Source organism: Hippocampus guttulatus, chromosome 10, assembly GCF_054856545.1.
Source record: "Hippocampus guttulatus isolate MCC_2025c chromosome 10, RoL_Hgut_1.0, whole genome shotgun sequence".
In the NCBI taxonomy this organism is placed as follows: domain Eukaryota; kingdom Metazoa; phylum Chordata; class Actinopteri; order Syngnathiformes; family Syngnathidae; genus Hippocampus; species Hippocampus guttulatus.
In genome coordinates this window covers 4887061-4902167 of record NC_141270.1, presented here as the reverse complement: position 1 = coordinate 4902167, position 15107 = coordinate 4887061, and the positions used below count along the sequence as shown (strand labels likewise).

The 15107-nt window shown below is 41.8% G+C and overlaps 1 protein-coding gene across 1 annotated transcript; it reads right to left on the bottom strand.

The window, feature by feature from the left end:
• Nucleotides 1–1061: 1061 nt before the first annotated feature.
• On the bottom strand, nt 1062–14526 carry xpo5 (exportin 5). The gene is made up of 33 exons (XM_086122399.1): nt 14344–14526; nt 13786–13907; nt 13628–13700; nt 13417–13554; nt 12923–13105; nt 12807–12833; nt 11826–12011; nt 11667–11743; nt 11558–11590; nt 10823–10913; nt 10189–10272; nt 9822–9947; nt 9651–9741; nt 9442–9552; nt 9240–9352; nt 9003–9158; nt 8140–8181; nt 7967–8056; nt 7075–7274; nt 6875–6977; nt 6624–6805; nt 6453–6553; nt 6230–6326; nt 6013–6148; nt 5676–5774; nt 5541–5587; nt 5316–5425; nt 4802–4861; nt 4167–4261; nt 3956–4063; nt 3702–3839; nt 3197–3358; nt 1062–2359 (listed from the first exon to the last, which is right to left on the bottom strand). Exons 1-33 carry the CDS (start codon nt 14443–14445, stop codon nt 2210–2212), a joined length of 3633 nt encoding a protein of 1210 aa, XP_085978525.1. The 5' UTR covers nt 14446–14526; the 3' UTR covers nt 1062–2209.
• Between the last annotated feature and the right edge of the window lie 581 nt (nt 14527–15107).

Genomic DNA, 15107 nt, shown 5'->3' with positions numbered 1-15107 from the left:
GGTTTGACCGGAAATGTCGTAGTTGCCAAGCAACCGCGGTTGTTGCCGTCAAGGTGGTCGTGGATGGAGTAAAAGTCAAGGTTTAAGTTGAGCCGTTCTCACGTTTTACACGAGTACCACTTCAAAAATGCTTTTTCACATTATATATTTGTTCGAGATGATGAAAATGTGTTTTAATGAATAAATTTGCAATGTTTGAGAACATTTTAGTGTTCATTTTCTAATATGAAAGAGGTAGCCTTTTTTCAAGTAGTTCTCAGAACTCTTTAGACTACCTTAAAATACTTGACCCTCCAGGCACCATCATGACAAACATTAAAATATTTCGATTGTTTCTTCACCAGTTGTACTTAAATGATTCAATTAAAATGAGTTGCACATGAAAGTTAAAAGATATACTGTAAACATATAAAACAATTACATTTTACTCAAAAGTTAAAGACAACTGAATTGTACTAAAATGTAGTGTACTTTAGTGGCTTAAGAAAAAAATTAAACACTGTAAAGTCATGCATAGTATGAATATTTAATTCAGTGATTGTTTCACATTCTACTAGAAGGAGCCCGTGTACCACTAGTCATACTCGTACAACTCATCAAGAAGTACAGCAAAACGTTATGGTTGTATCTGTGGAATAGCGGTTATCATGTCACAGTTTTGCAGTTTGGTATTAGAATTTTGGCTTTGACTTCCTGGAGTTGAAAGGTGGCCAAAGTACTTCTACTCTATATTTACTTCTTTTTTTTTAACATTGTGTCATCATTCAAAAAGTTGAAAAATTGTAATGAGCCTATTTTGACAACTTCAAAAGTAGAAAATCTAAATGTTTTGAAATGTAAAGGATTTAAACCAGAATTGTTCACTCGTAATTTTCATCTGTGTACATAAAAAAAAAAAACCCTGCAACTGTAATGTTTGTGATTAAATGACACGCTTCCACATAATTCACTCTTGATCTTCAAGTTTGTTTCTAAAAACATTCAATCCCACAATCAGTATTTTAAATGTACTTTAAAACCTGTTGTTACATTTAAATACATTTTCAGCACAAGGACAAAAACAGGGTTTTTTTTTTTAATTCAAAAGCATCAACCACACTAAACGTTTACAAAGGCTTTTCCCCTTTGTTTTTGTTTTTTTTCTTCCAAATTTTAGTGTTACAAGCAATTACCACAGAGACCGATGTGAATGTTCCAAGGGTTCGAGTCACTTTTTTGGGGGGAACAAAGGTTCGAGCTGCCTTTTCTTTCTGCGTGCTTACAAAAAAAAGTGAAGGGGGGGAATCAAAAGTGCTAAATCTACAAAATGAAAAGACAAATAATCCTTACTTTCACAGCTCATCAGAAGCAGACGACATCAAATGAATATAATACGCTAAAAACAATTCCTTGGAATGTATCACCGGTTCCTATTTTTATTTTTTTTTTAATATCATGAACACAATTGTCTACCGTTTGTAATGTGGCCTGGTTTAAACATGAGGCACAAAATGAAACAAAACATGACAGAACATAAATTAGTACTTGGGGCGCTGATAACAACTGACAAATACCAAGTACTGTACATTATATACAATACAGAAAAGCTTATTTCACTATTAAACAGTTTCCATTAAACATCCATTATAGTAAACTTCCTACATGAGGTACCAAATAACAGATAATCCAGAACTATTAATTAATCCAATTGCGGAAAAAAAGTGTGCACTGTGCCACCTTTGTTTTCCATACAACACACCGTAATGACAATTTTGATACAAAACAATGTGAGCACATTAAAGCTGATTAGTGTGGATAAGAGGAAAATATTACTCCTCATGAAAATTCGCTTGTTTTGCAGTTACAAAACAAAATGCTGTGTAAGAGTGAGAGTAATCATAAGCAGCAGGAGTGAGATGTTGACAAGATATAATTCGCCTAACAGCATAATTGCCCAAGTCATTTTGAACGTACTGTCACAATATCAATAAAAAAATAAATGTGTTTACTAAAATTACTTTTATTCATGTCTGTGTCGATTCTAAATCGTCTAGGTAATCCGCAAAGGTTGAGTTGAGGTGACTGGACCTTTTAGCTCAGTTTTTGTTGTTTTACGAAAATGTTCAAAAACGACGCAGGCAATTAGACTTTTAAGTTAACAATGTATTGGTTGCAACACACCTCGTGTCCGGAAAGAGTTCATTAGAAAAAATGTGGCCTACTCTTCCTCCTACAAAAAGTAATTCTCCGAGTCGAAGAGTGCCGTTATCCCGGTCGTCTCATCGGTGCTCAGCACATCCTTGTCTGGCTTCACCTTCTTGTAGAGAGAAGGAAGATTCCGGATGTGGACTTCTTTCCTGAACTGCTGGCACAGAGCTTTCTGTTGGCAGGGGGAAAAGAGAGAAGCCTATTAACGTGCATTTTTTCCCCCTCTGTCAGGAAAATGAAAGCACTCTGGAGAGCAGAGTTTCTCAAACTAAGGGTTGGGACCAAAAATGTCTTTCCAGTTAACTCATTCATTACTCTGGATGTTTCAATTTGTCAACTGTAAGCCAAATGCTGACTCCCACTGATGCACATGTTATATATACTTGTCAAGTAGTTTAGTATGTTGTTTTCCCAGAGGTAGGCATTGAACAGGGTGCAATTCAAAGTTCGGTCTAACCGTAATGACAATCAGACCCCCTGTAGGTGACGGCGTCGCATCGCTTTGGAGTTGAGACGTTCGACTTGAGGCGTGCAGTGAGTTCACGTCGCTCGCATCGTGCTTCTTAGCTGTACAACTATAACTTAAAGATTATTTTGCTTTCAAACGTTCTTTCTCAGTCACACGCACAAAAAATATTTGACTCAAATTGACTGTTTTTGATATTTCTTCGCAAAAAAGCTCATTTTCTCCACTTTTTGGTGAAACCAACCCATGTTCTATTGCAGACGAGTAAAGAATGGAAAAAGCTAGGACCAACCTTTTTTTATGCTGACAAAAAATGTTTATGCTTTCTCTTGTTAAGCTTCTTATATCGCCACATACCACAATATTCTGCAGTTCTTGAAAGACCCCTGAAAATGCTCACACACAGCTGCCAATATGGGAAACTTGGCTTTGAAAACGGCTTGAAGTGAATGAGTTAATGGAAGCGTTCTGGCTCCCGTGTTGGGAGGCTGTGTGGTACCGCTGAGGCAATACCGCCACCTAAAGGACCAGATGTGACATTACCCCAACGGTCCCAGCGATGAGCTTCCTGAACTTGTCTTTCCTCTTCTTCTCGCCGATCTTCGCGTTGGACTCCAGCAGCCTGTGGTCGTACGTGACCAGAGACTCCACATTGATGTTGGGTATCTGGTTCATCACCGCCCTCAGTTCCACGTAGCGGGGGCGCTGAGTAAGGACACGAACGAGTATACGCACACCTTTTGTTGCGCTGTACAAAAGCAGGTACTGTATACACTTTAAAAAAAAAAAACATTTAAGGAAGGACGTAACGAAGGAATGGATGAAGGATACGAGGAATGACAAAGGAAAGAAAAAAAAGGAAAGAATGTATTTAAGGAAGGAAGTAATGCTAAAAAGGAAGTAAAGGTGGGTAATTGGTTGAAGGAAAGGAACGTAAGAAGGGTGCTGGGGAGGATGATGCAGGGAAGGAAAAGAACAAGGATGTATGAAAGGAAGGAAGTAAAGTACACCCTCGCCACTGTGGTCCACCGAGTTGAGTTGGCCTTACCAGGTTGTCGTAGATTTGCATGGCCAGCTGAGAGAGGCTGGCGTTGCAGACCTCATGCTGCCCGTGCATCTGGAGGCCCTTGAGGACACTGACGAAGAACCAAGAGACTGCCTCCGGAAGAAGGTTACAGCCCATCACCTGCGCATGAAAGAAGGCACACGGAAGCTGGAAACCGCTTCCCAGCATCACCCGCTCCACAGAAAGCGTCATATCATTCAAAGTGCATGTAGCAACAATTCAAAAGGTTGCCCGACCTGCCGCAGAAGGGTCCAGCAGATGAAGGACGCCGTGCGGTTACAGTACGTGGCGTCCTTCCACGAGAGCGAGGTGAATGAAAAGGACAACAGGGTCATGTAGATGTTCTGCGGAGAGGAGGAGCGGGAAAAAGTTGAAATGTTCAGCCTGTATATAGAAGTGACCGAGCAGTGTTCAGGCGTGACACTTTAAGGGTCTGACAGTTCTGACCTCATCCTTCATTAGGCTTTTCCCCAGTTCGGTGAGCTCATCTGTGGCCGGGGCAGCGGATGATGCCTGCGTTGCATCCATCATCACGTCCTCCTCTACAAAAGACACATTTCAAATAAGCACCATATTCACTTATCTATATGTGCATAAATAAAAATATTAAATCAATTTATTGATTTCATATATTTATATAATAAATGTACTATATTTCTCTTATGTATTTGTCGGTACTTTACATATAAGACCCAATAGATATGAATGTTTGAGGCCATTCCCAGATGTGGTAGAGTAAAAAAAAAAAGTTTTCATCAGCTATTAATTTTTTTAAAATGCACATTGACTACAGTAAAATCTTTTTGGGTCCCTTAACACTTACAACAACTAAGATATGAATTCTTAGCAAAACATTTGACTGTTTTACAATACTTTAGTATATTATTAACTTTACAACAGATTTTTTTATGTCATTATCTTTGTCTTACCTTGTGGTGTGTTATTGTGAAAAAGAAATCCTTTGGGAGAGAGCTAACATCGGCCAACCAATTCATCGATCGGACCCCATTTATAATAGCATATCAATTATTCTTCCCTTCACTTTTTTGTCAGCATGCAGAACTGCCAAATATGATTCTCACCTTCTATTTCTTCCTTACTGGCAGCAGGCTCGGGCACTTTTCGGGAAATGCAGGTTGCGGCTTAAAAATGACAAGCATTGCAAATTAGTCACAAACAAACCAACACCATACAACAAGAAATCTGGAAAAAAAAAACTCAATTCACACTCAAAACAGACATCAGACAAAAACAGACCACAACACATAAAAAATACAAAACAACACATTAAATACAAAAACACACTCTGAAACAATGCAAAAACATACCACAAAAAACAAAATCCCCCCACAAAAAAAAAAATATATACTTTAAAAAAGATTGAGTAATTTTTAAAATTTATTAGCTTTTTTCATTTCATTTTGATTGCTGTACGTATATTATATTTACATTTAAAAATCGATCAATACATTTCTTCCCGAAGTCGATCATACCCATCGCTGTTTTTTTCTTTTTTGGGGGGTGGGGGGAGGGGGGGGGTAGAATGTAAAAACAAAAAAGTGGAGGTTTGGAGGGGAGAGGGGTAAAGTTACTTACTGATGAAATCCAGCATGTCCCTGGTGAGAAGGCGCACCAGCTGCTCTTCCAACATCTCCTGTGTCACCTGACTCTCCTGACACACTACCTCCTCCTCTTCCTCCTCACCACTGACAAAAAAACATTAACTTTGTATTCATTTATTTCACAGAATACATATTCCGACATCCAGCACACAGACAGCGACACACTGTTGACATAAAATAACATTCAGTGCAGGCTTACTTGGCAGAAGCCCTCTGGATAATGACTTGCCACTTCATGTTTAAACGCTACAGAAAGAATAAAAGAAAATGTCACGAAAGGGAGCAACTGCCTTGACAGAAGCTTCACGATGTACTTTATAGTCGAGGATCAAACCTGCAGAATGTAGCTGAAGAGCGGGCCGAGCAGGGGGCAGAGGACACTGTCGTTGTATTCCGCGGGACACGACAGCACCATTTGCTTTAGAAACAAGCGTAACAGCGGTTAAGGAAATGTTTGGAACCTTATCAGAAACATAGTCCTCTCAAAAATACACATTGTGTATTACCCTGTGACAAAAATCTGCTCTTCATTCAAGACTCTAAATTGTCCTAAGGAGAGGTTGCAAGTGGGAATGATTATTCTTATATTTTTTGGGGTGTCAAAATGTGCCCTGCTATTGGCGGGCTCGACTAGGCCAGATGAACCAATAAACAAACCAAAAGAGGATATGAATGACAGGGCGAAGTCTGTAATCTGGTACGTGGTCGAGGGAGAAGAAAGTCGAGGCGGAGAGTTCCTCGGCCAGCCTGTCAATGTTGTAGAACTCCTGCTGCAGCGAAAGTCCTCCGTTTCCCAGGAGTTGGAAACTGCAGAACAGAAAAAAAAAATGGTCACATGAGGAAACAAATCGAGGAGGTGACACTCAGAGCAGGGAAGGCTCAAGTTACCAGTGGTCGTACAGCTGGGCGAAAAAGAACTGCATTCGTTCCGTGTTTGTTTTAAAGGAAGGTGCGTCATACGAATCCTGAATAGAATGAGTCAGACCTGGAGAACATGATATATTAATGCTGGATTTATGTTGTCTCACTTGAACCAAGCAGTGTCAATTAAGCATAAAATGATGTCGATGTCCTGAGTTGCATCATGGGAAAATTAGTCGAAAAACCTCACCGAGAACCACATTCCTCTCTCCGTTCGTCAGCTCGTGCGCTTTGGTAAACGTCTCACTCAAGCGTGCTCTGTTCTCCGGCGTAAATAAACTGTTTTGGGTTCTGTGAGGAGATGGAAGAAAAAAGGTGACTCTGTGTAAATCAGATGCCTGGCGAATCCTCGGGCACGTACTTGATGAGAGCCAGGAGGTTGGGCAGGAAGGCTAAAAACTGGGCAGCGCAGGGGTTTCTGTAAATGGGTGAGCCCAACAGCGTGTGGCCCACAAAGAAGCCTCCAGCCTTGGCGGCTTCCGGGTCCGCAGGCCAGCGCGCCCGCTTCACCGCGGCCAGCATGGCGTTCAAAGAGAAGCCCAGCTGGGAGGAGGTTGGAGAAAAAGCATTAGCAATGCAGCTGTTGGTTGACTCTAAATAAGGTGTGCTTACCCTCCCCCTATTGGTGCCGGCAGCCTCCGCCTCTTGGTGCTGCTCGTCGACTACTTGATCAGCTCCAATGAAGGATAGGAACATGGCCGGATTAGAAAGCACTCTGTGATGCAAAGCAGGGCCAACAGTCAATGAACAAATAGCCACAATAGAGATTTTCCTTAAAAAATAAAATAAAAAACGGGAGACACAAAACTCACTGCTTCATGGCATCTGAGGTCCAGTCGGCCATCACGGAGGCCAGCAGCTCATCTATGAAAGCCTTCTGTTTCTCAAAATCCTTGAACTCGTTACTGATGAGCACCAGAGACTCCATCAGGGCGCACTTCTGCAGAAACGTAAGTGTGGCGTCGCTGGAGAACATCTCCTTCACGTGGTTGTAAAACATGTCGAAGCAAGGCTGCGACAAGGGAAGGGGGAAAATAAATGTATTGTCGTGCAGTAATTCTCACTTCATCACCGACATGAACATGTATTTAACTTCACGTTAAATGGAACAGAACTGTATTTGGGAAGAGATTCTTTCATGCACCACAAGTGGGAGCCCATATACCATAATTTGAAAACTGCGGCTGGAGTGAATCTGGAAATAAATTCACAGCGCCTCACTTTTTTTCCCCCTACAAATTTTGTCACGTTAAAGCCTCAACATACTACTTTGTGTGATTTTTGAGAAATTTGCAAAATCTCAAAAATTATGGCGTGTATAATTTTGAGGGGATTTTTTTTAAATTTAATACATTTTAGACAAAGGATGTAACATGACAAAATGTAGGTAAAGTGAAGGGCTGGGAAAACTGAACATAAGAGGTGCATCCCAATGAATTACAATATAGAAAAGTTCAGTTATTCAAGCATTTCAATTAAAAAAAACGCAACTCCTATTTTACAAATTCAATATCTTTAAAATGATAAAGAAATGAAACGGTTAACAGTGTGTGTAGCGAATCTCCATATAATACAAAAGGTCAATTTTTAAATCGAATCAAACTACACGTTTTTTTGCCCCCCACAATATTCCAATTTATTAAGATGCACCTCTCTACATACTGCAATGTCTGTGTTGCTACAACTGCAAATTCATTCAATTACCAAGACCAACTGTGGATAATCCCGGCAAATCTTGATAATGGCGGAGCAGGCGTGCCTCCTCACGTTGTTTACGGCTCGGCTGCGTGGTGTCTGTGTTGAAGTAGAGTCTTTAGTATTTCATTGGCATGTGGTGGGAAAAAAGCAGTGATTATTCTCGCGCGTAGCAGACCTACCTTAACATCCGGAACAGATCCAAATGTAACAGTTTCAAACAGCTGCAAAGCCAAATCAGAGAAGGGAAAGTGAACAGCTTGCAAAAATGATCAGAATACTCCCACAATAAATACTGAAGGTTTAACATTGTAAATGAAAGCGGAGACATTCCTTGTGCTCAAAAGTGCAGTTGCAAAGTTGATTCTGATTTCAGAGATTATTCTCACGTATCACCACAGGGGGGTGCATCCAGTGCGCCCATTTGGTGCTTCCCGTGCTGCGCGGGAGTACGAAATTTGTCAAATAGTCGAGTCTGCAGATTGTGACTGCCAGCTTGGTGGAAGTGGAGGACATATGTCAAGGTCCTCATTGTTAATGACTCTGCAGACTTTTGATGGACGCTCAACTGGTAATTGGTTTATAAACTATGAATGAGTAGAGAAACAGCTTGGCCGTCTTGTGAAGCACTGCGGCAAGGTCGGCGCGGTCCGGCAGGTGCGTTTGTCTAAATTATTGTGGAGCCCTGAGGAGAGCCTGTGACAGGTTGCATCATTATTCACGACAAGAGAAGTACACGCTAATCATCCATGGAATTTCACAAGCAAACGGTTCAATTGAATTTTACAAGAAGTCAAGTCAAAATATTTTGAAAAGTGAAGTCAGAGTTTACGAGAACAAAGTCAGAATATTGTTAGTAAATCGGAATACATTATGTGAAATAAATTGGCATATGGGGAGAATAAAGTTGTAATATTAAGAGATTTTAATCAGAAGATTACAAGAAATACTTTATAATCAGGCGAGTAAAATCTGAATTTGCCCCCCCACGCCCACCCCCACCCCCTGGCCCATTGGCCGCGCCCTCTCCACACCCGCGCCTGACCTTGCAAAGGACCTGAGGCAGGAACTGGAGTCTGTGTTTGACGAAGGGGAAGAGCGTGGACACGTTGGTGAGCAAGCAGGACACGATGAGAGGATCTTTGGTGTCGTAGCTCAGCACGGCCTGCAGCAGCTCCACGCTCCCGTCTACCGGTAATTTCTGGACGGTCACATTCAGAAATATTGAGCTTCTATTGAGCCATCTGCTGCCCTTTGGGGTGTACAAGTTATGTTCCGTTACCTCTTCCTCGAGGCTCTTGAGGACCTGAGGCACCACACACTCCATGAACACGGTCACGGCGTCCCATTCCAGCACTGGCGCGGAGAAGCGTGGGCACAGTCCCTTGTCCTGAGCTGGAGAAAGTGGGAGAGAAATCAGCATCACACCATATACTTACGGCGTGGTAACGGCATTCCTCTGACCGGTCAGCGCAAGTACGTACGTGTGGCATTGCCGAGCTGGTGTTGCAGCCACATTGCAGCCATCTGAAAAGCCTCCAAGGGAACGAGGCGACTTGCACACCTCACGCCCTCTCCCAGGTGCGACCGGAACGCTAAGGGGGAAAGCGGCATATCCAAAATATGCCGCGACATGACCCGGGGGGGGGGGGGGGAATCCAATTCTTGGCATATCAACAGAAGGAATGCTTACAATTAAAGAAAGCGGTGAAGTCCTCGTCGCTGTCAAAGTCCACACGCGAGTATTGACAACTTGGGTGATCGTTCCTGGTGGGAAAACCCATCTGGATGGAAAAAAAAAAAAAAACGGGAATGAACACCAGGGTTTGGCTCTGAAGCATTCGAGCAATGACACCCCACTGACCTTGACGAGGTTGTTTATGGCCGTTCGGAGGAACTTGATGGTCATTTCGACCACAACGGGCTCCTGGGAGAGGGTCTCATGTTTGAAGATGGACGCCCACGTGGGCAGAGTGGACGACCTCAGAAACTGCGGTGCCCAAGACACATTCAATTCAATCGAAACCTTATATAAAAGTACCATACTAACCACCAATTTCAGTAAAATAGTGAAGTGTAGGACAGATTCAGATTTTTGTGGTACTGAATAAGTGATTTGTGTCTTGAATTAAGGCAGCGTTAGTCCTGTTTTAATCACTCGCACAGTGGGGTAAGCCTGGTATTTTCTATGCAAGGTCAAATGTAGCAGTTTGCAATTCATTTCCTCTCACCAGGCTGGAATGTGTTGTGAAAGCCAACAAGGCTTCCAAGTACTTGCTGAGGTTTGCAGGAACATCCACTTTGACATCGGAACCCTGAGAAGATATTTGACATATTATTTCTTGGAATCAGTACGTGGGAACCATGTGGAAATTTAAAAGCCCCGTTTCCACCAAGCACTGAAGTCGGGTTTGTTTGGTAGCGAATGCAATATCTTTTCTACCTCAGGACTCCAAAAAGTATGAGAGCTCAACAAAGTCAAGTGGTCATGAAGACTGAGCTGTATAAACCCCGTCGACCAAAAAGTATAAATGGAAAATGGACAGAAAAATGGAACAAGTAATTGTGATCGATATCACTGAGCCTGCAAATTTTTAGTTCCTGTGGCAAGTTTTTTTTTCTTTGTCGCTGCTCTTTAGATATGCCACAGGCATAAAATGTGAAGTCTGAAGTAGACCGCGGCATTCGCTAGCTTAATGCTGGGGAAAAGAAAGGAAAAGGATCACTGAGATTTCCTGCTATGTCGCCAACCAAAGTGGTCCGATTACACCTTACAATTCCAGGCTGTTCGTGTGGTGAATGTAACTCAAGTGCTTGGTGCAAACAAGCACGCATTTCACACATGAAAAGGACTTGCATACACACCACCAATGAGATGAGCTGATTTCCCAGTGCGCACAGCACTTGACACAACCTCTTGAGGAACACGTAGCGCCGCTCAACCACCTCAACTGGTCTACAATACATGAACACAGTCACCATCTATGTCAGGGATGGGCAACTTAAATGCTGGAGGGGGTGTGTGTGTGGGGGGGGGGGCACAATTTTCGATCAGTGCTACTGGAGGGGAGAGGACCACATACTTCCTAATCAGACGTATGAGAAATATGCTATTTGAAATATGGACAAAATATGTGCTTCACCCCTCTTAATGTATTTGATTTTTGAGAATTATTTTTTTTAAATGCGTGTATAAAAAAATCTAAACAGAAATATCCTAACCGAACAACAAAAGGTTCAAAGCAAACAACAAAATAGCCACATACTCTTATTCCCCCCCCCCCCCAGTACAAATGTACTGTATCTCTTGCATAAAAACTCAAAATCTCACAAAACTGCTGAAGAAGACAAGCATTTTTTCACAAGAATCAACTCACTCAAAATGTTGTGGAATAGGGCAGTGTAAGACCCAGTTTAAAGACATGTTTGCCATCTAGTGGTAATCGGTGATACTACAACTTGCAGCTACCGGCAAACCCTGCATATTCGCAGTTGGGCATATATCTTCGTCAGGCCAGCATCAGTGAACTATGGAACACACAATCACGTAGTGGCCGTAGGCCAACGTGAATGTAACCAAATTTTTTAACGACTACTTACTGTGTTTCAGAGGAGGCAGGACCGTCTGCTGACCTGGAAGCAAACACACCGGATTGAAACGACAGCAATACTAAAGAGGGAGCACAACGAGAATCGCAAGTATACTCACTGGGCTGCAGAAAGAATATAATTAATGGCGACGTCATCGAACAGCAGCATGAACTGCTTCCTATCCTCCAGCTTTCCCTGTGCAATAACAACAAAAACACAGTGAGGAGCTGGATCAAAATTCGATAACGATAACCAACAAGTCCCCGCCTTGTGGAACCTTGCGACTGATGGCGATAAGGAGACACTCGGCCGCTTCCAACTGTAGCTCCGGCTCACTCAGCAACAGACACAAGCTCTCCAGCAGACGGCAGTTGCCAGACGTGATGTAGACCAGAAACACCCAGTCGATGTAGCCGGCCAGCGTGCTCAGTGTCGCCACTGCGACTCTGCAGTGAGCCCTGGCCTGAATCGTTCACATTTGTCAAACTTTTTGTCATAATTAATTGAAAGGTCATTCTACACTGCCTGTAAAGTCAGCATTTTTCCATGTTGCTGTTCTCCATAATAAATAAATAAACACTGACATGGAATTTTCTCGTGCGGTATTGACATGATTTTTTTCGAGGAGCAAGCTATCGCTTTGAGTTGCGAGCACTAACGAGTAGCTGGGAACATTACAACATGCAGCAGATTTTAAAGAATTCTTCATTGCTTGCTTGAAGCTGTCTATTGCTATGCCCAATTCAAGTTTAAAAATGATTTTTTTCCACATTTTGCATTTCATTCAAACAACTGAATTGTTGAAAGTCTGCTAGCTTAATGCTAACACAAAGTGGACATTGCATTGCCATAGAAAACAAAACTAGCATTGAGGCTTCATTATTATAACTCTTTAAGCAGCATACATTTAAATACAAATGCTGCAGTAAAACATGCACGGAAAAACACTAACATTACTCACAGGCATACGCTTCTTATCCTCTTTGAGAACCGACTAATATTACTGCAGGTTGCTGAGTTAGTTGTGAAACTCTTCTTTAATATGAATGTCTGAATTTTACTGCCCCCTGGTGACCGAGGCAAGCATGTCAGGAGCAGCAGTGGGCAATTTTAGCATGGGATCATGACGCACAAACCCAACTCTCACGTTTTAATTCTTTAACCTCTTTCGGTATTTCTGTTGAGATTGTGTGATTTCATCAAATACAATAGTATAGGGTGCTATCTTTCTTTCTAAAAACAAACAAGAGCCACTTACCTTCGTTTCATTCTGTGGCGACCCTTTCTAAATAAAACAGAAGAGATCAATATTTGGTCACGTTAAAGCAGCTTTTCCAAGGTGAAAGATCTCATCTGTTTGACATCTTATTTTACCACTTTTCGGTACTCTTCGATATTTTGGTGCAGAATGGTCATGAGGAAGCTGAAGATGCTCTCCATGTTCTGCGAGAGTGTCTGCTGGATGTCTCGGCGCCGCTGTTGAGGCAGCGTCTGGAAGGTGATCACATCCTCCGCCAGCCTCAGCAGAATTAGCATCACAAGCTCCGTTTGGGCCTCCTATGTGAATGGTGTCAGCTCCATGAATCAAAGTACGAACTTACTTTTACTTACTTTTAAAACTTGAATGACGGTAACAGGATACTTACAGCTTGAGGAAAGCTGAGTTCAAGACTTGTTAATTCCATGAAATAAAATTTAAGACCAATTTCATGACCTTCACAACGTCGCATGTGGGTCAAAATTTCTACAGAACAATTAATGACATGCACCGCCAAGCTCAAAGTGTCCCAACTAAAACTACATTACTGATTTGTCAACTTGTGGCATCAATCTGCCATGCGATAAGGGGTTCAATGAACTGTACATACCCCTACGCTTGCAACAGTTTCCATCTCCTCCAGCATATTCAGCCAATTCTGCGGCCATTCCCTCTTGATCATTTCCACCACCACTCGTGAGAGCACATCTTTGACGTAGCTTTCCTCCTCTAGGATCGGATGCGTACCCTGTGCGCAAACAGGAGTCAGATCAAAACCAAGCAGTTACAGTTATAAAAGTGCAGCAAAGCATCATACTCACTTTTAACAAAAGCTGCATGGTACAGTCTTTAACCTGGATTTTCTCTTGTTGTTGCATATCGTTCCATCGGAACCTGCGAGGGAAGACAAAGATGCTTCCTGCAAATATTCATTCTCATTAAAAAGCTTACAGGCCCTTACGCTTAATATGACACTCACTTGATGACGTGTTCAAAGATTTGCAAGCCAAAGTGCCTGATTACAGCTGGCTGGGTTTTGTCTGCTAGATGTAAGGCACACGGGACACACAGGAGGCTTTTCTCTTTAAACTCCTCGAAAAACTGGCAAAAAGACAACATAATGTCATGTCATGGCAAGAGACGTTAAAGTAACCACATAAGTACATAGGTTCAGTTGAATAGCAGAAACTCAGAATAGCAAGTAAAACGAGAAAGTTTATTTTGATGAACATAAAATTCCATTTCATTTTATTCAATTACAACGGTCTTTCATCAGGCTCCACGTGACGCGAGCGTTTGAATGAACTCAAGTAGACGACGTTAGCATGATAGGCTAACTTTCAAAACATCTGGAAAACAACTGCCCGTACGTATAGTCCAAGAACCACTTTAGAAACATTAATGAGGCAACACTAATTTCGACAAAGCGTTTTGCTTCCTAACAACACTAGAGCCTTTCATAACTCATTCATGCTCAATTAATTGACACGTTTAGCCGCCAGCTAGCATAGAGCTAGCAAACAAAAAACGATGCTACCTTTAGGGCCTCCAGACGGTATATTTGACTCGATTCGGCATTCATGGTCACGTTCACAGCCTTGATAAGCTGCTCACACATAGCGACGACATGCTCATCCATGGTCCACACAGTACCGGGCTTATATTTACAACGAGACACGCCGTAAACCGCCTGCTACAATGTTGGACGTGAAGTACAGTGAAAACGTCAACGTGCGGAAAATGTGACACAAAACAGTTTTGGAACATTTCGGTAGCCGTAGAACAGAGATTTCTGGGAAATGTATTTTTTTAATTGGACAAACTACTGTATTTGAAAAATACATACATTGTGGTTCATATATAAGACTTTTGAGTCACAAAATGTACTATTAAATACAAGAAATGACCGTTTGTAAATTGGTGATTACAGTATTTGCCGAAGTTGGCATTAGTATTTAGACGTTTTTCTGCTATTCACAAAGTAACAACCCTTTTTATGTGTAAACGTTAGTATTTCTGATGGTTTTCTTTTTGAGTGGAATATTTTTTTCATAGGGATAAAAAACGTTTAAGGTGCGTTTTTTAACCTTTGACTTGCCGTAGGGTGGCAATTCCATTGGTGCACATTTAAGAAAACGCAGTAATTTCCTTCTTTTTTATTTAATTCCGTCTTTTTTATTTAATTGTGCATAATACATTTAAAATAACGAAGATACAGTATGTCTTGACTGTACACGGATGGGTGGAGTTGTTTGGGGGGCCGGGCTTGGATTCTTCCTCCTCCTCCTGGCCCCCCTTCTT

What these genes read in the sequence shown, in the direction of transcription:
- xpo5 (XM_086122399.1), bottom strand. Translation starts at nt 14,445, where the DNA reads ATGGATGAGCATGTCGTCGCTATGTGTGAGCAGCTTATCAAGGCTGTG. An exon ending in ACCGTCTGGAGGCCCTAAAG is followed by an intron (nt 13,908 to 14,343) that starts GTAGCATCGTTT and finishes TCTTTTTGCCAG; the next exon opens with TTTTTCGAGGAGTTTAAAGA. An exon ending in CTTCACCGCTTTCTTTAATT is followed by an intron (nt 9,553 to 9,650) that starts GTAAGCATTCCT and finishes TTTCCCCCTTAG; the next exon opens with CGTTCCGGTCGCACCTGGGA.